The 27,833-nt window shown below is 37.8% G+C and overlaps 1 protein-coding gene across 1 annotated transcript in view; it reads left to right on the top strand.

Moving 5' to 3' along the window:
* DGKI (diacylglycerol kinase iota) overlaps nt 1–27,833 on the top strand; it is a 341,172-nt gene that overhangs the window by 236,212 nt on the left and 77,127 nt on the right. The window contains exons 26-29 of the mRNA XM_072777355.1: nt 14,852–14,921; nt 17,091–17,131; nt 18,031–18,158; nt 20,251–20,373. Of these exons, the coding sequence (XP_072633456.1) occupies nt 14,852–14,921; nt 17,091–17,131; nt 18,031–18,158; nt 20,251–20,373 (362 nt within the window). The remainder of the gene's footprint in view (nt 1–14,851; nt 14,922–17,090; nt 17,132–18,030; nt 18,159–20,250; nt 20,374–27,833) is intronic.

The following is a 27,833-nucleotide window of genomic DNA, read 5'->3' as shown; positions in this document are numbered from 1 at the left end:
TCAACGGTAAATATTAGAAACTCAGTTCAAACTAGAGGGAAAGAGTATATTGGTTCACATCAGCAAAAAGTTCAGATCAAGGGTGGAGTTTATGTATCCGTTGGCCATGCTTCATGCTTCATTTTTCTGCTGGCCTTTCTGCTCTATTCTCCTCATCTGTCAATTTCACCTCTCAACTAGATGTTTCCGTGTCCAACATGGCTGCCATTAGCAATCAGGGCTGCATGTGTCTTCTTCACATCCAGGAAAATGAATTATCTCTTCCCACAGCCATCAAGCAAATGTTCTCAAATGCATTCTGACTGGCACATCCTGGTGTTTTGGACAGGATCTAGAAACCCAGCCTGCCTCTCTCTCTTGTGACTCACATCAAGTCCTCAGGAAAACACTCAGATATCCTTTGGCCTAACAATCTTTGGGAAGACAGTTATCTCCTGCCTTCCCTGTCCCTAGTCAATTGCACTCTCTAGCCATCCTCTTACAAATTAGATTTCTCAGACATGGTTCAGATCCCAGTGTTCAGTACACTCCAAACTGTATGGGGCAAACGTGAAGCTCTGAGTGGTCCCAATAAATCCCTTTTCTTTGGGAAGCCATTACCCTTCCCTGTTAGAGGGGTGTGTGGCAGTTAGAGCATGCCAAGATTCCCTCCGAATAAGTCCTATCCTAGACCCTTTCATATCTCCATGTGGGGGACAAATGTTTAAATATGTCTCAGTCCGTGAATCCTGGTTTAGCACCTCACATTTGCTTTTGGTTTCTTTTTTGCTACACCTCAACATCCTTTTATATAAACAACATTTTTTAAGCCATTTTTAAAAACTTTATCTTGTAACCTCCAGGTAGCTTCTCTGCCTGCTGGTGGATACAATATACCTTCAGCCAAGACAGTCTAATTATCCTGAGGCTTAATGACAGAAATAGCCTTGGTGTTCTTGTTTGTTTATATGTTTATGTTTCAAACAAAGTACCCCACTATTCAAGAGTCTTTTCTTCCATCTGGCCTCAATAAGAAGGATAAGAATTCACTTATATTTACTTTGAGAAAACAAACTCTACTTCTGAGATTGTTTATCAACCATTAAAAGTCTAATTTCCAATTTATTTTTCAGAGCACAATATTCCTCCCATTGGTTATTTGCATATTTACCTGAAACCACTAAGCTTAATTTTATTTTTAAAAGTTTGGTACTTTTAGAGGCTACAGCTGATCTCTACTCTTTAAAAATTGGCCCTATTACTTACAAGATTTTATGAAACTGTCAAGTTTTTTTTAAGTTGGTACTCTTTACTCATGAGCAGTTTTCATCTTCGCATTTTTATCAAGACATTTCAGATATTTTTTCCAAATAGTTTTATGAAATTAATACATCTCTTTATTACTCTGGCTTATATGATGTAGTCATTTGGATGCGAGAGTTTTAATAGGTAAATATTTTGTGCTATGTTTTCTTTATACCATATTTGTACATGTTTGCACAGAGATCAGGAGATGGTTGACATTATAGCATATGAGAAGGGTATTTGTTTCATTTGTTATTTGGTAACAAAAACATGCAAAAGAATTAGTGGTATTTATTTAACTATATCAAGAGTTTGCTGTGTTTTTTTTTTTGTTTGTTTGTTTCTTTGTAGTCAAGTCAAACTTTGGTATCAAAACTGCCACATTATAAATGTCACATCAGAAGCTTTTATGCACTGTCCACATAGGATAACCAATGCAGTGACCAAAGATGAGTGTCAGGAGTGTTACTGTGCCCACACCTCTACTTGCAGAGTTATAAAAAAAACAGGGGCCTTTGGGCATTAAGGAAAGAGTGGAAAAAGAAGTCTAGGGAAGCCCAAGATCTGCTCATGCAATAAGAAGCTGAGGGGGAGCGTTTGAATTAACATGACGAGGGAGTAAGTAGAGGGTGGTGAGGAAATTTCCTGAGCAGAGGTAAGGAAATGGGGGACAATAAATATTCACATTTGGCTCTGATCTTAGGCAGTCAGTAGAAGGAGGAGTGAGTGAGAGGGATGGGGAATAGAGAGTTCTGTTTTAGCCACACTAATTTTTTTATGCCCATTAGATCCAAGAGGTTTTGGTGTATAGAAAATGAGATATTAAAAAAAAGAAAAGAAAATGAGATATATGAATTTTAAAGCTTATTGAAAAATTCAGGTCTGGAGATAGAAATTGGTTGGTCATTAGGAAGTAGATGGTACTTAAAACTATGAGGCTGGAGGAGATCACTTAGGAAGAGTTTAGATAAAAAAGAGGGCTCCATGTCATATCTGCATGTACTGATGGGTCAAGAAGAGTGGAAGTTTAAGAGAACCATTAATCCAGAAGAGTCGTAGAAACTGAGATGAGCAACCAGAGAACCGGAAATCAAGGGGAAGGTGGAATCATGAAAGCCAAGAGTGAACTATGTTTCAGGGAAGGAGGAAGCAGTGAAATGTGTCAGTGCTGTGGAGAGGCTGAGATGACATAGATTGAATTCTATAGCATTCTGAGGGTTTATAGGTTTATAGTTTTATAACATGGCATAGAAGTGCTATTAGCTTCACAAAGAAAGTGACCAAACCAACCAGCAGGAAATTTAATATTAAATTTGTGTTTCCTAATGCAGTAACTAATAATACCAGACTCTAGTATGACTAGAGTCTAGTCTAGTAGACTCGGGTACTAGACAGGGGGGATGTAAGAGAAAGACCTGTCAGAAACACAGACAACAAAATGCATTAAATGGCACTGAGGGGGACACTTGATGGCATGAGCACTGGGTGTTATACTATATGTTGGCAAATCAAACTCCAATAAAAAAAAATATATATATATATATAAAATTTTAAAAATTTAAATACATTTAAATGGGCTTTCTTGTGTAGGAGATAGCACAAACTAAGCTTGGAAAATTCATTTTGACAGAATGAATAAATACCAGTAAGTTAAGAAGAAAAAAAAAACACCCAAAAACAAAGCATGAGAAATTCCTATCAGCTCACTTATTGGCAGCTGGCATTTTACCTATTTTCTAAGGCTAGAAAAAACCCAAGAGAAAACAGCATTTAGAAGGGTGTGTTAGTGCCCAAGTCACCTTATTAGTGAGACAAATGGCAGTTCCTAGTCATTTAAGCATTTCATTGCTTTGGTTTCTTCCTTTCCTAAATTCATAATGAATTGCCAACAAAGCCCGAAGACTCAAAAGCAACAACTTATATTAACCTAACAAGGCATTATGGGTTCTACAAGAATGTGTTGGATATTTATAGCCTGCTGAAAATTCCTGCCTACACTGTCTCTGAGGTCAAAATACAAAGGCCCCTCCATCTTAATGACATGTCTTATAACCTGTAGCTGATAAGTTAGACAAGCAAAATGCACTGTGCTGACGGATTCAGGATATTCTTGAGCTTGACAGAAGAGATAGAAGTCATAGAGAAATCGGACTCTGCCTACCAATTTGATAGAAATTTTTCTTGAGGCCACCTCCTATGAAATTATTCGTTCTCTGTTCCCTCTCTGTTCTTAATTATATTCCTTTTTAGCCCTAAGTTGCTAAGTTAAGGAGTAGAAGCAGATACAACTGTTCCAGTGATTCTCAACAGGGGGAGATTTTGCTCCTTGACATAGGGCATTTGGCAATTTGGATATTTTTGTATATGACCATCAGGTGAGGTAGTGCTACTGGAATGTGTTGAGTAGAGGCCAGGGATGCTGCTGAACATCTTATAATGCACAGGACAGCCCCCATAGCAAGGAATTATCCACCCCCTAATATCAATAGTGAGACTCATATGAAACCCTGAGTCATTCCGATGGCTCTCAAGACATTACTAGAGACCACGGGCAGATGTAAATAAGACCTAGGTGAGCAGAAGAAATGAGGAAGGAGCAGGATGAGAAAAAAAAATAGTGCAGGGAAACAGGCATCTGTGGATATGGCACAGGAAAATAACAGAGAGCCGGGGATAATGGAACCAGGAGCAGTAAAGGTTTTTTGTAGACAATGAGTTTCCCCATTTCCCTTGTGCTGTGCTCCATGAATGTAGTGGGCATATGAGAGTGTGCTTTCCAGAATCTTATGAGCTAACCACATGAGCTCTTAGAGTACAGTAGGATTCAATAGTAGCTGCAAAAAAGGAATCTATCCAGGTGATGATGATGATGATGATGATTCTTCTTCTTCTTCTTCTTCTTCTTCTTCTTCTTCTTCTTCTTCAAGAATTAATTTACTTTAAACTAACAGTAGAATGGCTGGAATACTTCAGAATAGGTATAACATTTTCAAACAGTTCTTTCATCCTTTAGAAATGTCCTTCACTTCCATAAGAAAAAAAAAATCCCTTGGTCAGATCTGAGTCTGTGTCAATTTGCTCATCCTCTGATCCCTCTTCCCCACTTCACATAAATACCTGAACTTCTGGGAGATAGATTTACATACTTCACCAGAGTGCTGTCCTAGGTAAACAGCATTTGCCCACAAATACTTGATCTATTTCTCTTTTCTTGACTATCCTTATTCATCTCTCTCCTTTTTCTGAAGCTGCCTCCTCTTAATTTGTTTTCTGGATTTTAGACATCATTCAGTGGATGGGTTCAAACAACTTTAAGGGGTCACCCTGGGAATTAATTTATCTTGTCTTAGAGAAGGACAGGGGTTAGCTAGGAACTTAGTAGAGTGTTGTTCCTTTGGGCTAGATCAAAGCTGTCAGAAATGGATCAAATGAGGAATGAAAATAAGACTTGCCTGGGGCCAGGTCTGTTGCAAGAGAAGGCATTGGTACTGCTAACACAGACACACATGCGCATACAGTGTAGTTGTTGTTAATAGAGGACTTTCTCACACAAGAGGGCTCTTAAAAATGTTAAAATATCTTTCATCTTCTAAACCATTATTATTTCTTCACTTTTCAAAGCTGCTTTTGGAAATGGGCATACCATTTCTGTATTCTGCTGCAGAAGTTATCGGCAGTAAAGTAGATTTGAGGAGCAAGAGTTTGAAAGACAAAAATAATGGTAGCAAAGTCTATTAATGGGGATTATAGTTGAACAAAGATGAGCAAACACATATTTTCTACCCATCCCTGGTAGATCTGTTCACCAAGGATAAAAATATATGTTTATACAACGTGGTGATGAATGGAAAGAAAAAAATGAATAGATGGGTTGGGCAGGAATGAGAAATTTGGGTGAGTAAACAAGTGGCCAATATAAAAGTAGAGTGATTATTGACTGGACATTATTGAGTAAAGCAGGGATTCCCAATCCAAAGGGACTTCTGTTTACCTCTTTGCCTTTTACATCTTCCCTAAGTTTTATGACAGAAAAGAAATCTAATTCACAGTGAAGGTATAGTTAAATGCTAGGTGAATACTGCTTAATTGAATTACCTACTGGAGTGTGTAATGGGCTGCTGTGCTTTCATTAAATTATGTGTGCATCAGCTATGAGTAATTGAATGTAAATTAAGGGCAAGTTTGGCATATGCGTGCCAAATAGTGGTTCAGATAATTTCCTTATCAATTACATATAATTTATGCCAGTTGACTTTTAAAAATATATGTGAGAAATAACAGGTTTGCTTTTGTGCATGCAGCTGTATTTTTAGCATGAGAAACTGGTTTTTCATTAGCATATGTTTAAAAAATTCACATATCAGGGATTTTTGAAATGAATTTGTTAATATTATTCATTTAAAGAGCATGCGGTTTTACATGATTATTACATTTAAATGGAAAGGAGTTTGGGATGTCTAAGGTTATGTGATTCTGCCTATAGTATAGAACAAGGACAGTCGTATTCATCTAAATCACACTATTTCTATGAAGAAAAATAACAGATCATAAAATGGGCAAGGATCGTTTTGATGAATTGTAGATTTGATTATATAATTTGAGAGGACTGAGGGGACTCAAAGCCCTAAATTTAGTGCCAAAAGCATCAATGTCATTGTGAGTGGCACTGCTCAGTTAATTATGTGAATACCCCCTACCACATAGCAGTGCTCACACAATTGTGTTTCCTAGGTATCTATACAGTCAGATCACTTTTGAAAGGTGCATATTTTTAAGCTTATTTTTGTTTCTATCAGAAATTAAGTCTCTTTACATTTATTTCAATGCACAGCATTCACAGACATACTTCCGGCCACTCTTTTTTATTCTAATTTTTTTTCTTATTTGATTTAAAGATTTTATTCATTTATTTATGAAAGACAGAGAGAGAGAGAGAAGCAGAGACACAGGCAGAGGGAAGAGAAGCAGGCTCCATGCAGGGAGCCCGATGTGGGACTTGATCCCCGGACTCCAGTATCATGCCCTGGGCCGAAGTCAGACGCTCAGCTGCTGAGCCATCCAGACGTCCCCCGGCCACTCTTGTTTAGTGGCATGGATGTTTCTGTGTTCACCATAGAGGGTCCCTGAAGCTAAGGTCTACCCTTGAGGTAAATATTCACCCTCCTGTGAGGAGCTGTTTTGTTTTTCTCATTTTCCCCTTTCAGCTCCAGTCTGGTTCATAGTCTGCACCGCAGTGTTTGGTGATCCCCTCTGGGGCCTTTGAATCCAGGATTCCTTAATGCTGGGGCCACCTATTCTACCTGTGTGCCAGGCCCAGTGTGGGAGTACAGTGAGTTATTTACCCGATGTGAGGTACAACACCCACAATGGGTTAGTAATGCCAGTTATTTAAAACAAAATTGTTTTAAGTTAAATATTACCTGTATGTCAACATCACTGTCACTTGTATTTTGATTCTCTTTTTTTGAGTAGGAGAGAAAGGGGTGTAGGTAGACAAGATGTAGGAAGTACATGAATCCTGGTCACTTAACCACCTATGTGGTCATCATTAGCTAAAAACGTCAGTGTGTAAGGAAGTTTATGGACCATGGCTTTAAGTTACTGTGAATTTTTTTCAATAATCTTTTCTTTATTCCTGTTCTAATTTGAATCCATCCACAAATGCATTTGTCTTTGACATTAAGGTCCTCAAGGTAATTCTCTTGACTTTCTTTTTTTTTTTTCTCTTGACTTTCATTAGCTACTTGTGTTGTGAAGTCTGCCGGGTTTTATAATCCTGGCTTATCTTAATTTTCTAATTGTGTATTATAATTCTAGACTTCTCTTTGGTTTTTAACTCCCCACAGTAGACCTTAGGACAATACCTTTCAGTGGGTACCTTTTGATAACTTTCTGTAAATCCATACGAAGTAGAACACATAGATTAGATATACATGGATATACATTTGTTTTTTTCTTTTCATATATTTTTTTAAGATTTTATTTATTTCTTTCAAAGAGAGAGAATAAGAGAAAGAGCACAAGCAGGGAAGGAGCAGAGGGAGAGGGAGAAGCAGGCTCTTCACTGAGCAGGAAGCCGATGTGGGAGATGTGATCCCAGGACCCTGAGATCATGACCTGAGCCGAAGGCAGATGCTTAACCAACTGAGCCACTCAGGCACCCCTATTTTTTTTTCTTTTTAATAAAAATGGATTTGCATTCTTTGTACACTCACTATGTATATTATACCACAACTTATTTTTAACAGTAACATACCATGGAGATTATGTTTTGCCAATAAATGAAGCTCTAACTCAGTTGTTTAAAAACTACTGCTCTATTCCATGGTATATATTTAATCCTGTCTCTCTGGATAGACATTATGTTATATGCAGCATTTGCCATTGTTTTTCTAAACAAAGTTGCGGTAAACATGGTTGTGCAGATTTGAAAATAAAGCTGTAACAGAAGTGATAATTATGTCACATGCTGAACAACTTGGTCACTTGTATGGAGTTGAGAATTGTAATCAGGTAACACAGCAAAGTTATCGTAAACTATATAACCAGAATTTACACGAGTCTTGTTTCAGTTTCTCCACTCAGAATTGTGGCTCATTCTTTTTTTCATTGATTACCATATTTCTGTGGGATTCTCAGGCAGATGGGGACATGGGAGGGGAAAGTGTGCAAGCAATGTGACTGGAGAATTTGAGAGAAGAAAAAATCCTGATTTACCAGACAGTGAACCCTGATATGAAATATGGAAGATATCAGTGAACCCTGATATGAAATATGGAAGATTAATGAAAGTTGAAAGTATGAAAAATCCAGAGTCAAAAGAAAGTTTTCATGACCATTAAGATTATTCTAGCTTTTGCTTTCTTCGTGTTTTTGCTTGAGCTGAGTACAAAAACAACTTCTGTCAAACTTGACCTACACAAATTCCACCCATCTTTCAAACCCCCCCACTAATTCATATTCCTCCAGAATCTATAAACCTAAGTATGTAAGATCATAATCTCTGAAGTAAAAAAGGCCTGCATTTGAATAGCAGCTCCACCACTAAATGGCTGTACTTGTGAGAGTTTACTTTAATTCTCAAAGCTGCTGCTCTTTATTTATGACTCACTGTTAGGTGCTGGAGAAGAAGTTCAAGAAGAACAGTGGGGATAGATGGTAGGTAAGGTAAATGGGGCTAGATTATACAGCTTTCTTAATGACAGAATGGATATGCCATAAGAATATGGCTTCACATCACTTACCATATAAGACATAAGCCTGATATTCCTAAATGAACTCTGTGGTAGTGGCCAGGTAACCTGAAAAAGCAAAAGGGATGGTTCTGTGAATTTTCATTGTAATCTGTCCCATACATATGCTTTGAGGGGAAATTTTTCCAAACATAGAATATTAAGTAGTTGTAATAACATAAAAAGACTGGTGGTCTAAATTTTATTTAATACAGAACCACCAAGGAATACAGAAATAGAGTTATGTTTATGGAAAATTCTCAGAAGTAAAAAAGGAGCATACTATAAAAGGAGGAAAAGGAAAGAAAGTTTACCAGTCACCAACTGTTATTCTCTGAGTAGTTGACAGCTTGTTAAGATTATTGTTCCATATCCTTTGATGCCAGACAATGGAGATGAGTCTGGGAGCTGTAGGTGGAAGACTTAAAGTGCAGGAAGGCATGAAGGAGAGCAAGAGTCAACAACCTGCTGCTCTGTTTGACATCATGGCCACTGGCCTTTGTGTAAGTGGATTGCATGATTCAGGAATGTGCCTACTGGCACATCTAAGCTACACCTCAATGTCGGAACTACCTGAAAACCCTGCCCCACAGCAAAGATTGCTAGCCCCACATTTCCAACTTGAAAGGAAAGGGCGTTCTTAACTGTGAGCTGACCCTTCCATTTGCTTTCCCAACTATTAATATCTTTTGCTGTCTTCACTACCAGGCTCCAGGTCTTTGGGTAGCTGACTCAAGATCCTTTTCCCAAAGTCAATGGCTTTTGACAGTATCTAGGAAATAAAGTCGTAATTAGAATAGCCATCTCTTGAAAAATAAAGATGTTGAAATCTGGTAAATCAAACATATAGCAGCTCCAAAAATTGGGGTGAGAAAGTAGCTTGAGGGCACCCAGGGGGTTCTTACTGCAGTAGACAGCATCTGAAGACACAGTCCAGGCTTTGCTCTTCTTTATGACTCTCTTATCACATGCCTTGCACTTAATTAGCTTCCATCAATATGAATTGAAAAGACTGAATAGAATTGTGTCAAAGGAATAAGAGTAATGTATAGCTGGGTGATATCTGACAATCCAAAGCAGCAAAAGAAAAGATAACAATTTTGATGAAAATGGGTGAATATCAGGCATAGTTACTATTGAATGGGGAATATTATTGAATATGGGAGAGGACAGATAGTAAAGTGGATATTCTGAAAAATATTGTTATTGGTGACAGAAGACACGCCTTAAAAACCACACCCTGTACTTAAGGCAAATATATAGTATCTGATAGTGTGAAAAGAGGTGTTAGGTGCAAGCATCAAACCAAGGATGGCATGGGTTCAGCTGCAGTTTGATGCCATTCTTTTTTGTGTCCACACATACAGATCTGTCCCATTTCTCTCTCTGAAATCTGGATTCTGAGCACAAAGACATTTATGGATAGGATAGTTTTGTGCTGATGTAGCACCATCTGAATGATCCAGTCTAAAATGTGGTCTATGTTCCATAAGCCCCAAAGGCGATTAAAGGTCAGAATTGTTTTAGGTTAAAAAAAAAAAAAAAAAAGAAAAAAAGGTCTCAGCTACCCCGGAATTACTTGTGTAGCATAACAATATCAGCATATCAACATGTGCCAGCCCTCGGGTTAAGCATCCCACCTGACCTTTCATTTATTTCTCAAAAGAATCCTTTATGATATGCTGTGGTAGCCATTTTATAAATGAGGTATCCATTTATGGTCAGCAGGTGGTGAAGCTCCAGGATTATCATGTGCATGAGCTGGTGCTCTCAGCCACCAGAATTCCTCTGCCTTTGGGCTTGCTCCTTGAGGTGGATCATGTACCATTGATTGTACTATTGTTCCTTCTCATCTATAGAGCTGCCTTTCCTAAATACCTCAAGGACAGAAACCTTTTTGTCATCTCATTTCTTAGTCAGATGATGTCATCCTTACAAAAATATCAGTTTTTCAACCCACCACTATGTCAGTTGACTTGACTTGTAGATATGAAGAATTGATAAGTGTGATTATCTACCACTGTCTCTTGGGTTTCATTACTAAATGGTTACCATTGAAAAATTCCTGGTACTACATGGATGAGATTCAGCATTAGGCGGTTTCCTACCTAAGGTATATCTTTTTCCTGAATTTTCAAACAGCAACCATTGATGAGGCAGCAATGACACGACAATTCACAAGATCAGTTTTTTAAAAAATGGACTTTTGGGGGAACACAATTTCTATTAAATCTAATGTAATATAATCTCAAAACAAGCAATCTTGTAATGATCGAAACCACAGGTCTGAAAAAGTATATGTCAAACAGTCTGCTGCCTATTTATCTTTTGCAAAGCCTGTGAACTAAGAATGGTTTTCAGATATTCAAATGCTTGGAAAAAATGTTAAAGAATATTTTATAATTCACAGAAATTATGTGAAATTAAATTTCAGGGTCCACAAATAAACTTGTATTGGAACACACATACAAAATCAGTTTTTCAAAGCAGACTTTCTCACTAAAAGTAGCTCTGGGCTCAGTTTTTCAACTCAAGTGAAATACAACAGCCTCAACCACCACCAGATTTCCTGTCCCTAGTATGCTCTTTACCTCATGTTCTCCCTCAGATCTTTTAGACATCAACCTAGCACCCAGCTGTGCCAATTAGCTGGATTTCTTTGTGTCTTATTTTATAGGTTGTTGGTTTATTGTGTGGGTATGTTTTACATTTTGTCCATCTGCTGCATTGAAACGTTTTAACATTGATTTCAGGTAATCTCTAACTTTTAGGGAACTAATGCAAGTGAGATCCTTTCATCTGCATATATATGTGTGTGGGCTAGATTAGATCCAAGGGGAAAATTTTGTTGAGACTTGACTGCTTCTATATATCTTTTGATATGCAAAATTTTGAAATAAGTAGTTTAATTGCATTGCACTATAAATTCTTCCCATATTGGGGTAGGTAATATTTGCATTTTTACTTCAGAACTCAAATGCCTTTTAACCTGGGACTTCATTTTATTAATAACACTCTTCTTAAAAGCTCATATATATATGTATACATATATATGTGTGTGTGTATATATATATATATATATATATATATATATGTTTATTTATGAACAAGGTTGAAAGAGCTTTCTAAAAGGAGGGAGAGGATGCAAACCTAGTTCAGGGAAGCTACGCCAGAGAAATTAGGGCTCTCCCTGTGCATTGGTAACCATCTCTTAAATTGGCAGGTTAATCTGCACAGGAAAGTATCCAATTATTTTTCCAAGACATTTTTCTCAGATCACTTTGATAATCTGTAGAAAGTAGTGAAAATGCATGTACACATAGACATCCTGAAGTTAGCCTAAAATCTCAGGGAGTTAAGGATTGTTGAACTTACTAGAGGATCCATTTGAACCTATTTGATGTGTTTCAAAGATCTCTATTCTATGGCAGCCAGTGTATTTTCACAGAGCAAACTGATACCATTCACTTTACAAAAAACCTCTTTAAAGCAGTTGGGTTGTAGCAAATGCCTGTGAATCAAGGTATAGAGAAAATAAACAAAGAAAATATACAAAATAAATACTTAGGCACATGCATAAAATTCTCCTGACACACAGACCCTCATACCTAAAAATGTATACAATTATACCAATATTACTTTACCAGTCTGTGGTAAGCTAGTCAAGTGGCTGAGGCAATACATCAATCTATGTTTTATTTATTTTTTTCAATCTGCATTTTATTAAGCTAGACTAAATAATATCCAATATTGTCCAACTTGAACACTCCAGCAATAACATTATTAATCTTTAGATTTTTAAAATCACAAATCATGTATTTCTGTGTTCTTTCAGAGTAGATTTTTACCTAGGGAAATTTGATTTTTGTATATAATGCTTTCTGTAGTACATTTGACCTCAAATTTCAGAAACTATCCCTAATGTCTAAGCCATGTTTATTTCTAGAGAAGACAGCCATGTTTCTATTTAATATCTTTACTTAGTAGCTTTCATAGTTGTCACTAAATATTTCAAATCACATTTAAATTTCTTGACTTATTACATTTGACACCAAGCTGACATGTTGGTAACTTTACATGTTTTATAAAAATATATTAAGAACCTTAAGTTTCTTTAAAACAATGTATCACATGTGTCAAATGTAATTCTCAAAATGTTAAATATAATTTTCATGCAAAGAGGTATTGAGCACATGTCAGGATTTCATTTAGTGCAACCAGCAGGATGGCAAAGCCAGTTCAGAAAAGAGATAAATATCTCTGTATCCATAGCTATGTATATACTATGTATATGCATAGGGATATATGTTTATCTATCCATCCATAGCTATATCAATTCTACATATATAAATATAAAGTTTTGTTGTCAGACCTGAGACCAGTTTTTTCTCTATCAATTATTTAATTTGTAGAACCATTCATATTAAAAATTCCATATATTCAAGGTTTCTAATAATAAAAATGGATTCCTCTTGTTAGATCTATGCTTTGAAACCTCTAGTGTCCATCACTTTCACCTGAAACCTTGCTGGGTTCCACTCCCAGAGTTTCTATAAACTTGGGGTGGCACCTGGGGATTTGTATTTCTAACAAGTTTCTACCTGATGTTGCTGTTCTATGGCTCACACTTTGAGAACCACTGATCTAAGCATAGGCTTTGCCTGAGGATCAAGTGAGACATGAGGGAATATTGATCAAAACCCAAAAAAGTCAATGCAACCTCTGATTAGTTCTCTTATTGTTTGTCCTGTATTATTCCTATTTCCTTTACCTGTCCCCCTCTGTACACAAGGATCATCCAAGCCCAGCCGCCCTCCAAGGATGCTCCCTACATTTGAACATCTCAGATCCCTAATATGGGTCAGACTCCCACTGCCTTCTCCACAGAGACATAGCCTTCTTCTTCATTTGTCCTATTTCTGTCAACTATTTCAAATTCATTATAAGCCAGGGCTAGCATGCTCCAAGTCATGTGTTATAAACTGGAATGTGCTTTTTATTTTTAAATTATCATCAGCAGAGCTTCTCTTAGGAGAGATTTTTAGTTTTTGAAAGCTTGGAATTATAAAGAAATAATCCATTCTGCTTTCAATCTTCCAGTTCTCTAGTCTGTTCCTCTGTGATGTGGCCTCAATTCCTTGTAAAAAATAAACACTTCAGAGACTTCTGGGAAGCTTGGGAACTGGTAGTAGTGTTAAATCAGGAAGGATGCTGGTCTTGACGATCTCTTGGAAGGGTAGCTTTTGAAGAATGGTGTATCAGAAGCCAGCCTTCTAGAGATTGGGCCAAAATGGTTAAGAGGCAGGAGATATACTAATGGCATGCTTCAGGAGTTTGGCAAAGCAAGGAAGGAAGGAAAGATTTATTTTCAGGAGATGTAACAAGATCAGTTGAAGGGAATTTGTTTTGGAGAAGGTGAATCATTGAAAGCAGAAAAGTTAATGAATTTCTGGGTAGGGGGATAAGGATTTTGGTAAGAATACAGAAATAAAACTTGAAAGGAAAGAAGAGAATAATCTGGAGACTAGATGAAGTGGTTAGCTTTGAACAGGAAAGAAATATTTTTATCTAAGCCTAGAGGAGAGAAGATAGAGGCCCTCAGGCTTGAGATCACACATGAGAGGGAGGGAGGGTCGGCATCTTAGAAGCTAAAAAGCTAGAGACTGCTGGGGTGGATGAGGACATCTCTGGCTAAGTCAGCATTGAAGAGATGTTTGTCATCAGCCAGCTTGGCAGAACTTTCTTCCTCCACTGCTCTGCACTCAGGGTCAGTGCATAAGGTTGAGGTAATGATGGCCTCAACATATGAGGTTTTCTTTGCTCTCATGCAAGTTGCCCTGTATAACAGATGCTACTCTAGTTAAAGGGATTTGACGCTACATGTGGATGGCTTCTTCTGTTTCTTAGATGCCCCAAGTCCATTCTGGCCAGTAGATGAGCTCAACTCTCCCATTTTGTGCTAGTGCCTTATACCTACAGGGGAAACCAAGGTGTAAATGTCAGCCAGCTGCCACTAGTTCCTCAGCTTCACAAAAGGAAAGAAATTCCCTAAAGGAGATAAATGTCCCAAGTTATATCATTTATGAATGCTTAATACGATAGTTGAAAACTTCCTGGAAATTTCTTTGTGGGAGTTTTAAATGGTTCTGTGTGAAATAATTTATTTGAAAGCAGAGCCTCTTTCTAGTAAAAATACGATTTGGTTTCTCACCAGTGCTCAGTTTAGGAAAGGATGCTCTCTCTTAGAAGTAGTTGATAGAGTACAATGAGGTTAAATCCCCCAGGTCAGTCAAATGGAGTAATGGAGTCAGGAGGATGTATGTGTCTCTTTCCAGGACCATGAAACCTCCTTCCCCAGGGCGCTCTCAGCTCAGAGACTCTCCCCACGGTGGTGCTTTCTAGATGGTGAGTATTTCTATATTTCACGGAGTGGTGGGGGTTGCATAAGCAGCAGGACAATGAATTGATAGATGGTGCGGAGTGGACCCTGGTCTTCCAAGGGATTATTCAGAAACCCTTCATGTGGCTCTGTGTGATTGGTATTTGCATCTCAAATGATGTGGACTTGTTGATGTTGCAATATACTTTCCTGACGTCATTTTTCTCAAAGAAAGTTGGTTGACTTGGGCTGAACTTCTCAGCCTCAAATTGCCCAAGTGGACATTTCCCTTCCTGTGTCCCCTCCCCTTTCCTAAATCATATTGAGTGCTTGTCATAAATACAGGCCAGTAGATGGATCCAATACACTGGGGATACGTACTGATTTCTCTGTTGTTTGCTTATTGTGGAACTTTCATATGTTTCCATTAGCCATCATTTCAGTACAAGTATACATTTTTACAAAAATGCAGAAATTTTCAGTTGCATTCGGATCTGCTCTCCTGAGCATGACCTATTGAATGCATAATATTTCAGGTATTTTCAGACTGGTTAATAGGTTCATTTTCCATTGCAAGCATCCCTCACTCCCTACATGCTGCCCAATTCTGTTTTTCTATCCATTAGTTACCCATATTACAATCCACTTCTGCTTACCTACTGCCCATTATATTGACTCCATGGTATCTCTCTTGTCTACATGGACATGTGGTTTTCACTGTAGACATTTCATTGGTTGACCTGGGGGTGCATCTGAGAAGATATAAATGCAGATAAGAGTATGACAGGATGTGTGAGTATGCGAACAGTACTATGAAGATTGAGCACTTGCATTTATATCAGACCTAACCCATGTGAATCATGACCTAGGTTTTCATTAAGAGCTCATCACCTACCTCTGAAGAAGAGAATCTACACCACTTTTCCTCTGGCTCCTTTATTCCCTCGTGATGAGAAGCACAATCATGTATTTTTTTCTGATTTCACAGAAGACTTATATTTAAGAAAATTTTGGAAACTTACTTGAATTGTTCTATATATTGTCTGTTCTGTATACACTCTTAGATAAAATTTTAAGTGCAGGGACTGGTGTGTTAATACAGATATTTATTATACTCTATAGATATAAAAAACCTTTAAAAGGTGATCACACTTATGTTTAACAAGAACAAAGTAGAATACGTCCTTCTCAGATAGATTTTACTCCCCTGCTGCTTTTAGGGGGCAGGGACCATGATTGTCTTCTCAACTCATTTCCTTTGGAGAGAAGCTACTCATTAAATATTTATGATTTTTGAATGATCATTTGCATTTTGAGTTATTCCCTCTAGTACTATGTACTTTGTAGAAAATCTATTTATAATATTTGGACTCTGTTGGAGAGATTTAAGTGAGGAGGAACATAATTCTTTTGAGTATTAAGAATAATCAGAATAGTTTCTAGAAACTCAAAGTTTGCAGTTTTTCTCCCAAACCACAGATGTAGCCCAATCCCTTTTAGGAATGCTTAAATAATTATTTTTCACTGTTTTGGCTTTCTTTAGACATGGCTTAGGGACTCAGCCTTGAAGTGAAATGAATCCTTCAATACCAGATGTGGTCCTTGGCTCCACATCTTCAAGCTTTTTTTCAAAATGAGAATCATTTCCCTGAGAAGTCTGGCTACCTATAGGAATTTTTCACACACACACCCCCAACTTTATTTACTTAATAAATACATACAGAGTCCCAGCTCTGTTTAAGGACCTGTGTTAATGTATGAAGACATAAAAGAGTAAATGAAACAGTGACCTTTAAAGAGGCAGATATCTTCATCTCATAGTTGTTTGTGAAGATGGTTTGTACAAGAAGAAGAAACAAAATGTAAATATGAATAAAGGTAGGAGCAATGAATTTTCTCTGGGGTAGGGAGGATGGGACCGAGGAATGTTTCACAGAGAAGGTAGCATTTAAGTTGGTCCTGAAGAGACAAGTAAGATTTAGTTAGGGAGATAATGGGGAAGGGCTTTCTAAGCAAGGACATGGAGGACACAGCAGACATGGAGGTCCTGATGTTTCTATGTAGACTTAGGAATGGGCTAGCAGTAAGGCAGGACTGGAATGTTAAGATTTTGGTGGCATAATATGAGAGAAGGCTATGAATTTGGTGCCAGAACACAGGATTCTGAATGCCATATGCATTTTTTTTCTTCCTAGCAACTTCTGCTGATCGCTTTTACCGAATAGACAGATCTCAGGTAAGCTTTCTTGAGCCTAACACTTTATTGGTAGCTAATCTTATACATTATTTTCTAATGTAAACCCTAAAACATTTACAAATTCTGGAATGGCACTCATAGCCGAAGCTATGAGTTTTCTTATTTGTCTTCACACATGTTGTAATCTGTGGACTCAGGATGATGTGGCTTGACCTTGCAGATGAGTACAGAAAATGACTAGGTTTGTAGATATCATTACCTGCCTGCGCTCTAAATTTTCTCACACACTGCTACTTTTACTGCTTCCTAGCTCAATTTTATGGCTTTTAAAGTTTATTTTGGTTAACAAGTTTGACACCTCCAGTATATATTTATGCTACTTACTTGCAATTCATCACTTCCCAGAGTTCCATAATGAGAAAAAAAATGCTTATGCCCAATGATAATATGTGTTCTCATTGTCCAAATTCTCCTGAAAAAAAGAAAAAGGAAGAAGATAGAGAAGAGGAGGAGGAAGAGAAGAAATAATACAGTATGGAATCCAGTGATAAAACTAGTTGTTAATCATGTCACTTAGTTTGGCCAGATCCTGGGGGTCCAAGTCCAGCTTATTGCACAACTCATGCTGGACCAAGCCGCAGGTGGGGTATCACTTCTTTGACTGTATTTGAAAAGAGGCAAGCCCAACTCTGGTCATACCTGACAAGATCCTGGTCAAGTAGGAATCCCAGGCCAAGAGGGCTTCACCAGCCTCTTCCTCCTGTGTTGCTTCAGGGATGGATGTCCACAGGTCAGACCTCTGAAAATGCACTTGGTCTTTTGTTATGTCATAGACTTTGATTATCTTTCAAGATCAAGAAGGCTTTATTTTGTTACATATCCGATGATAGATTTGAGCATCCTGTCAATCCTCTGACAGACTCCTTTTTCTTCCTTAGGAACATTTGCACTTTGTGATGGAGATTTCCCAAGATGAGATTTTTATTCTGGACCCAGATATGGTGTTGTCACAGCAGGCAGGGACACCTCCAGGAATGCCTGACCTGGTGGTGGAGCAAGCCTCAGGGTGAGTATGCCTCGTTTTTGGTGACATGGTAGCGAGGCTGGCCACAGGGTGACATCCATATCTGACTTTGCACTTGGCATTTCTAATGACATCAAACTAACTTAAGATACAGGTTTTCTTGTTGTGTTTCATTAGAGTGTAGCATAACTGGTTCCATTATATGTCTGTCTTTTGAATGGCTGCATAGAATTATTCTTTCCCACCAAGATTTGTACCGTGTCTGAGCCTTCTTTACACACCATGTCTACACCTCTTACCAAACTATAAAGTGCTAGTATTTGCATTTGTGCATATATATCTATAATGCTTGTATTATCCAAAGAAAAATGGGCACAAGTGGTTTGACTCTATGTTTCTCCTCCACCACTTCTCCTTTTTTTGCTATATCTAAGCAGCTTGAGACATAGATTGTATAATAATAACTATGATGTATGAAGCACTTATTATAAGCCACCTACTGTCCTAAATGCCTTTATTATATCCCTGCCATCACTTCATAGTAACCAAATCATCAGAAGTGCTCTGTGCTTATTTCCTGATCTGTAAAATAGAAATAAAACCTACTCAGAGAACTGTTCAAAAATTAAATGAATTGATACATGTGAAGTATTTGGGATAGTTTTTGACACTTGGTAGACACTCATTAAATATGATGTTGTTAAAATTATCAGCCTCATCACGGTCATGTAACAATGCCCCTGTGCATCTGGAACTTTTATTACCCTAAATCCATAGATAACTAAATTGAGGCTTAGAGCATTCTTTAACTTGGCCTGTATTGCATAGAAAATGAATGGCAAAATTGAGATTTGGTCCCAAGTTTTATGCTAAAGCTTATGCATTTAATCACTACTTTGAGCCACTAAAATATTATTAATATTTCTAGGTTATTTCAGCAATTCCAAAATATTTATTTAGACAACTTTTTATGTGCCAGCCACTAGTATAAGTGCTTAAGAGACAACAATGTAAAAAAACAACCCCAAAAGCAAGCAAACAAAATCTCTGCCCTTGTGAAGTCTAATGAACTTTGATGTCTTACTGGTATATGGAGGCCAATTAGTTAAAATAAGGATTTCCCTGGAAAGCACACACACATGTGCTAAAATAGCATTTGCAGATTGTGTACACACACACACACACACACACACACACATACCTACCATATAAGTTGACATGTTCACTTGAGGTAGCCCTTATGCCTTTTTACTCCTCTGCACTAATTTATTTGACCATTGTTGCCATTTCTGAATATCTCCCACTCTGCAAGGGCCAGCTGATATCACTGGTATGTATCAAGTCAAGAAAAGACCGAAGTAGCATGACAGGGCAAGTATATAGTTGTGTTTAGGAAGCCAGAGCTAGTGATATCAGATATGTTTCCCTGGGCATCCCAGAACGTGGTGGAAAAGCCCATCTTCACAGTCCACGTACTGTAAATCCAGTGTGTCAGCTGGAGGGAGGAAAGCAAGTGAGATGTTGGGTCCTCCTGCAGGAGCAGTGAGCACTAGAGTCTCGGTGTCCTCCTGCCCAACATGATCTTGGCTACAGTATTTGATCTGGGAAAGAATCAACTCATCCTGCCACACTCATCCTGGTCTTTGTCCTTCTCTATATCAAATAATGGCCAAAAGAAATGGCTTCGTCCTGAGTTAAACCTCTATTAGCCCCAGCTCCCAAAACAAAGTAGCCCAAAGTAGCCTGAAAATCTACTAGAACTTCAATCAATCCCTTTCTTATTTCAGATCAGTTGCCCCTTCTGGAAATGAGCAAGGACAGGAAAACAGTGAAAAGGGCTGAGCTTTTTTATTTCCCAATTTCCATTTCTCCATCAGGTTCCATTACTTCTTATTTACATCACATTTAAAATTACCTAATCGTGAAATGTAGTCTTCTCATCTGTAAAGAAGGCAGAGGCACACAAGCAGTTCATGATGGTTGAGAAAAGTAAATAATAAATGTGGAAGAAGGAGCTAATAGATGAAGATTAATTTCCCATCTCCTGTTCGGACAAGCATCATCTTGAGGAAGAGCAGAGTAGGTCCTGTGGCTGGTCCTGAATGCCTAATGCCTGGTACCTTCCTTCTCCCAGGCTGTCAGAATGGTGGAATCCTGCCCTACGGAAGCGTATCCTGAGCGACAGTGGTCTGGGAACGATTACTCCGCATTATGAGGACTCCGATTTGAGGGATCTCAGCCACTCACGTGTGCTACAGTAAGCGCGCTCTCACTGTTCTTTTCCTGTGCGCCCTGTGGTCACCTGGAGAGGCCTGCCAGGTACCTTGTCAGTGACAAGGGGTCTCTTTCCAGTGCTGTTCCCACGCTGTCTCCTGTGGCACCCAGTGGTTTCACATTGCATTCACTTGGCTCACTTTTCCCAACCCCCGGCTCCTAGTGGAGCTTCACTTTCCATTTCTTTGGCCCCCAAACCACACTGAGACCTCGCATGTCCATCTACAAATACGTTGAACGTCACCAGTGTTTGCTTTACTGAAGTCCAGTGCTTACTAGATGTCCCTATGTTTGCCGCCTCAGGAAGACATGCATGAAAGAGATGATGAATAGTTGGGAAGTGACATAGCATCTTTTCATCTGTATGAACATCCCCACTTGCTTTTACAACTCTGTTTCATTTGTGTCCAGTCCTGAGCCTCTGGATGTGTGCTCTGTGTAGCACAGCCAGGTAGTTTTGTTGGCTGAAGTGGAGCTGCTCATGTTTCTCAGAGTCTCTGGGTAAACGAAGCAGCATCTGTTCATGCTTATGGATGCTTTTTGTTTGTAGATCAGAATAGTCGGTGTGTTTTCTTCTGAGGTTGGATCACAGTCAAGAAGTAGGATGAATGTTGGAGTTCTGGCAACAGTGTTGGCACATTTCTGGCTGGGGAATCTTTTTCTCCCTGTGATATCTCCTTGCAGGAGCGGATTCTAAGTACAGTCAGTGGTCATGGGTACATTTCTTCCACACTTCAGGCCAATCACCCCATCTCAGAGGCCATACAAGTTGGTTGATTCAAAATTTGTGATATTAGGCTGATTTCCGTTCCTACCCTAGGTCCTAATTGAATAGCGAAAATGGCCTTGTTGCCATGTAGTCTTACCATTTTTACAAAATAAAAGGAGTCAAAGTCTTAGAAGCCTAAGGTTAACTGAAGAGGTGTTGTTTCTAAAGGAAGACCACAGCAATTTTGGTATGACAAAGGGGAGAATAAGTGAAAAATCTGGAGCTCATTACTTCTTTGGTGAAGGCTCTACTCAAATATCCCAGGGGCAAAAGGCAACTTCATTTTAATTGCTTCTCGGCACTACCTCTTATTTTTGTTGTGTGAAGAGTAGAAAGGAAAAAAGTGAATTACCATGGATTTTCCTTTATAATGCAACCATATAGTTAGATTTTGGTCACATCTTGATTCCTTACAACCCAGGGTTGTTTTTCCATTTCTTTTTTATATGAAATTGATGCTTGTAAACCATGGTGAGTCAGCCACCCATTGATGGTTAAAGACATGGCTATCTAGCTGTGGGCAGATTTATTTGAAAATTAGAGTTTAGCCACAGAAATAGAAATTATGCCTAGACCAACCAGATGAGTATTGTAGTTGTTCTTCCAGACAAGCTATTTCCAAAAAGTAGAGTATGACCTCACCCTGGTTTCCTGTTTCCTGATTTCCCTATATGGAGTATATTAAAGTATGTATCATGATATGTGAAGTGATTGTTTCTAAGGTAGTAAATATCCTTCCTAAATCACAAATAGATGTACTACTTTATATTAATAGCCAAGTTCTTAAAACTCTACATAAAAATCAAATCTTATTCTTTATTTGGGATATATTATCCTTCAAAGATTTCTCTTAATTTTCTTATTGATCTTCACTTGGCAGCTGTTAGTTGTCCTGGTCATTTATACTACCTTAGCTCTCAAGTGCACTAGAGCAGTTAACTTAAAAAAAAAAAAATTCTGCCAAATCTCCTTGAAAACAAAGTAACACTCAAATACTCACCTTCTAGTGCTCGAGTCTCCTAGCTGAATCTCTGGGCATCATGGAAGCGAGACAAGTTGTTCCCCCTGGCTTCTGTCTGAATCCCTGACTCAGAATACAGGACCATAATAAAACAGTTGTTTTAAATCACTGACAATAAGCAAATACCGTACTCTACCCTCATTTTGCCTATTAATTCTTTAATTTTTTATTATTGTTACTGTGTCCATTAATTCCTTAGAAAGAACATCTCTTTGTTTCCTTCAGAGATCATCTCTGATGCGAAGAGGTATATTTGCAGTTATCAAATAGTTCAATTATATAATACCTAGATATTATGTGCCATGTTAGTAATAGCTACTACTGATAGAATGTCTCCTGTTTGCTTTGTGTCATAGATAAATTATCTTTAATTCCTGTAACAACTTCTAAATCTTGCCATTGCTTAAAAGATGAGTAAATTGAGGCATACAGAGTTTAAAATACTCATTTTGGATCATGCAAGATAGCAAGAATGGAAATTGTGGTTCGAGTCAGTTGGCTTGACTTCTGACTTCATGGTTTTTCTGACCATACTGTATAATCTTCCTGAAGGGCTAGTGCAAAGGCATGGTGCCCACAGCTCCACGGCCCAAAAAAGGTTTACTTTGGTTTCTATTTTTTTAGCATCTTTAGTGTAGTGGGGAGAAATATATATTTGCATATATAATATATTTGCATATATAATATATTTGCATACATAATCTCCCTATATAGAAATTTTCACTTTATACATATATTATATATTATTATATATATTTAACTACAAATTAACCCAAAAGTAAATATGATTGAGAATTAATTTTAAAGCAGTTTTACTGCTTTTTAAAAAAAGATTGAAATTTTAAAAATGACTTTTATTTTCAAAAATTATTAAACTATATTAAAATTGTCCCAATGTAAATAAGTACAAAAATTATTTGAAAGCTCATTTGTTCTGTTTCTTAAATTCTACATATGAGCCAAGGGAAAAAGAAATTCCACATATGAGGTAAATGGTATGGAGTTTCCTTAAAAGTTAAAAATAGAGCTACCCTATAACCCAGCAATTGCCCTACTTGGTATTTAGCCAAAGGTACAAACATAGTGATTCCAAGGGGCACATGCACCCCCATGTTTATAGCAGCAATGTCCACAATAGCCAAACTGGGGAAAGAGCCCAGATGTCCATTGATTGATGGATGGATAAAGAACATATGGTGTATATTTACAATGGAATATTACTCAGCTATCACAAAGAATGAAATCTTGCCATTTACAATGATATGGATGAAACTAGAGGGTATTAGGCTAGGCAAAATAAGTCAGAGGAATACAAATACTACATGGTTTCACCCATTTTTTTTTTTATTTATGATAGTCACACACACACACACACACACAGAGAGGCAGAGACACAGGCAGAGGGAGAAGCAGACTCCATGCACCGGGAGCCCGACATGGGATTCGATCCCGGGTCTCCAGGATCGCGCCCTGGGCCAAAGGCAGGCGCTAAACCACTGCGCCACCCAGGGTTCCCTGGTTTCACCCATATGTGGAGTTTTTTTTAAAAGATTTTATTTATTTATTCATGAGAGACACAGAGAGAGGCAGAGACACAGGCAGAGGGAGAAGCAGGCTCTCTGCAAGGAGCCTGTTGTGGGATTTGATCCCAGACCCCCAGGATCACACCCTGAGCCAAAGGCAGATGCTCAACCACTGAGCCACCAGGCATTGACACCTCATCTGTGGAATTTAAGAAACAAAACAGGTGAACATAAGGGAAAGGAAGGAAAAATAAAATAAGAGGAAGACAAAGAAGGAGGCAAACCATAAGAGACTGTAACTCTAGGGAACAAGCTGAGGGTTGCTGGAGGGAAGTGGTGGGGAGATGAGAGATGGGGTAACTGGACGATGGGCATTAAAGAGGGACTGTGATGTAACAACCACTGGGTGTTATGCAACAATGAATCACTGAATTCTACCTCTGAAACTACTAGTATAATAAGTGTTAATTGAACTGAATTTGAATAAAATATTTTTTAAATGAGGCAAACCAAGAATCTGTAACTATAGAGAATAAACTGATGCTCACCAGAAGGGAGGAGGGGTGGGGATAGGTGAAACAGGTGACCAGGATTAAGTAGTGCACTTGTGATGAGCACCTGGTGTTGTATGGAAGTGCTGAATTACTATATTGTACATCAGAAGCTAATATTACATGTATGGTAAGTAGCTGGAATTTAAATAAAAATCTTAAAAAATTATAGGAAGGGTATTCATGTGGCAAATACCCTGAAATATTATGTTGTTTTATGTTATTATTTGCATTAGGTCTTTCACTCTATAAACAACATAGAGTAACATAAAAATATGTTGTTTTATGAACTTTTTTGTTTATATTATCTTTGTACTTTCATTACCTACATTGAACAATGCATACGCTTTTCAGACTTGCCATTCATTCAATGGTCATATTTTTAAAATATATTAGTATTGATATATGCAGTTTTTAATTAACTCTACTTGGTATGGAATATTGCATCATTAGTACTCCATAACTTATTTCTCCATTTTGATAGTGATTTCTAATATTTTATTATTTTAAAACTGCAGTGAATACCCTGCTGCATGTGTCCTGTGTTGCAGGGTGTATGTGCAGTTTCAATTTTGCTTGATATTCCTATCAGGAATATTAAAAGTAAGTATGTAAAAAAAAAAAAAAAAAAAAAAGTAAGTATGTAAAAAAGACCTGAAGAATTATTGTAATATTTTAGGTACAGTTGGCATCTGCTGCTTTCAGCTTTAAAGCCCCAGTAAGTTTGGAGAGAGAGAAAGTCCCAGTTTAACATCATGTTTACAATATTAAATAATACACTACATTAAAAAAATCAAAAGGGAAATTTTGAATTCCTAGAACTGAAAATACTATTTATCAGAGTCTGCAGAAACCACTAGTCTTACTCACAGAATGATTTATGACTATGAATTCACTTATCAAAGGAAAAATGATTCATACAAATAAAGCATTCAGTTTGATAAACTGGGAAAAGAATCCCAGAGTAGAAAACAAAGAAATAAGAGGGAGGAAGAATCATAGAGACAAATCAATGACAAAGAGAAACTGTGGAAGGAGCCTCGGTGTCCATCGAAAGATGAGTGGATAAAGAAGATGTGGTTTATGTATACAATGGAATGTTACTCAGCCATTAGAAATGACAAATACCCACCATTTGCTTCAACGTGGATGGAACTGGAGGGTATGATGCTGAGTGAAGTAAGTCAATCAGAGAAAGACAAACAGTATATGTTCTCATTCATTTGGGGAATATAAATAATAGTGAAAGGGAATAGAAGGGAAGGGAGAAGAAATGTGTGGGAAATATCAGAAAGGGAGACAGAACATAAAGACTCCTAACTCTGGGAAACGAACTAGGGGTGGTGGAAGGGGAGGAGGGCGGGGGGTGGGGGTGAGTGGGTGACGGGCACTGAGGGGGGCACTTGACGGGATGAGCACTGGGTGTTATTCTGTATGTTGGTAAATTGAACACCAATAAAAAATAAATTAAAAAAAAGAAATGATTAACCAAGACTAAAATGTAGGTAAGAGACAAAAAGTAGGTAAAAAAGGTAGGTAAGAGACAAAAATCCTGAGAAGACTGATTTTTAAAATAGTAAATTTTGGAGTTACCTGGGTGGCTCAGTGGTTGAGCATCTGCCTTTGGCTCAAGTCATGATCCCAGAGTCCTGGGATTAAGTCCTGCATCAGGCTCCCTGCACGGAGCCTGCTTCTTTCTCTGCCTCTGTCTCTGCCTCTGTCTCTGTTTTTCTCATGAATGACTAAATAAAATCTTTAAAAAAAAAAAAAAGTAAATTCGGGAAACAGGAGGAATTTAACTGCAGTGCTTTCCCAACTCATCCTTCCTGCCTGGCTCCCCGACCTGCTCACAGTGGCCTTTTCCTCTCTAAATTCCAAATGCCCTAATGCCAGGGGTCTCCTCAGAGTTGTCTCTTCGTTTTAACTTTTATTCATAAGATCCATCATCCTTCCTTCTACTTATACACAGTCCTCTAGGAGAGAACATAATTCCAGTGAAGGACGTATAACACATCTAAGGTCTTCAAAACCTATGAAGATAGTAGAAAACAATCTTTAAGTACCAATTTTAAGATAAATTAGGTAGAGACAGTTGACTTGCATTCTTACAAATAGAACCATAATGAATTTGTCTTTAGGTTCAGAAAATATTTTCAGTATCTAAGAAAGTTCTATTTAAAATCTATTTAAAATAATATGATTTTAAGTAGATTCTAGAAACACATCAGCTCTCATCATTAATCATACCACCAGAATTAGTGACAAGGCTATATTTCATTTTGGCAGAAGATTTGCAAGGAAGGAATTAATGGAAATTATAGCAAACAGAATCTTAGTCCTGAGAAAGAGTTTTCTCAACTTCAGGATCTGAGATTTGGAAAAAAAAAAAAAATAGCACTGAGTGAAAACTAGTATGTTCTTTTTTTTTTCTTTTTTAGATTTAATTTATTTATTTATGAGAGACACAGAGAGAGAGGCAGAGACATAGGCAGAGGGAGAAGCAGGGTCCCCGTGGGGAGTCCAATGTGGGACTCCATCCTAGGACCCCGGGATCATGACCTGAGCCAAGGCAGCTGCTCAACCACGGAGCCACCTGGGTGCCTCAACTCTAATATATTCTTAATAAGTTATTTTTTTGAGAAGGAAAGACTTAACCTGAGTCAGATGGGTTAAGGAAAAACCGGTAAAGGGACTGGGAGATATTTAGTTTCTGAAAAAGAATGATCTTTTTGAAATTTTTATTTATTTAGGGTTATGCAAAACCCCCAAAACTGACTGAAAGAAGTACACTTTTTCTTAGTGTCTTCAAGTCCTAAATTGGAAGGAACTAAGTAAAGGTCACACAGGTAAAAACAGAATATCTTGCCACGTGACTAAGACAAGAAAGAAGAGTGTAGTGAGCTACCCGAAGGCAGACGTTCCATCCAGACATCTGTGTCTCGGCAAGTATCTATTACCTGATCAACTCAGCAGGGCTAATAGATCCTTATGATCTGCAGTCTCTAAGAGATAATGTTATCAAAAATCAAACTATGATGTATCTGGTCTGATTATTTTCATTGGGATTCCAAGAAACAGGCTGAGTCATTCAGTAAGTCATTCATTGATTGAGCAAATAAATATTGAGCACCTTCTCGGTAAGGAACTGTCCATCTGGTATATGTATATAGGCGCACACTCATACATACGTAGGCACTGAAGAGATAAAACTAAACAAGAAATTATTATCTCCTTTGAAGAGCTTATATGCAAAGGGGAATATTACACAAATCAATTATTAGAGTTCTCTCTGCTAAGTGCCATAATGGAGATATGCATTAAATGTCCTTGAAATAAGAGGACTAGAATTTGCTGCTTCCTCCAGATTTCACTGTTTTATATTTATGTGAAAAGAATGAGTATTTAGAGAAATAATGAAAATGTTAGCCTCAAAGGAAAGAGGCTTTTTAAGAACTCCAAGCTTATTTTCTTCATCCTTTGTACATGAGCAGATAACTATCTGCTTTTCATCATCATATAACCAGAAATGCTCCTCGAATAATTGAATGCACAGTTTAGCATCACTCTAACTGACATGTG

Source organism: Canis lupus, chromosome 15, assembly GCF_048164855.1.
Source record: "Canis lupus baileyi chromosome 15, mCanLup2.hap1, whole genome shotgun sequence".
NCBI classification, from domain to species: Eukaryota; Metazoa; Chordata; class Mammalia; order Carnivora; family Canidae; genus Canis; species Canis lupus.
Note: the sequence above shows the minus strand (reverse complement) of the source record. Positions and strands in the feature narration are given on the sequence as shown.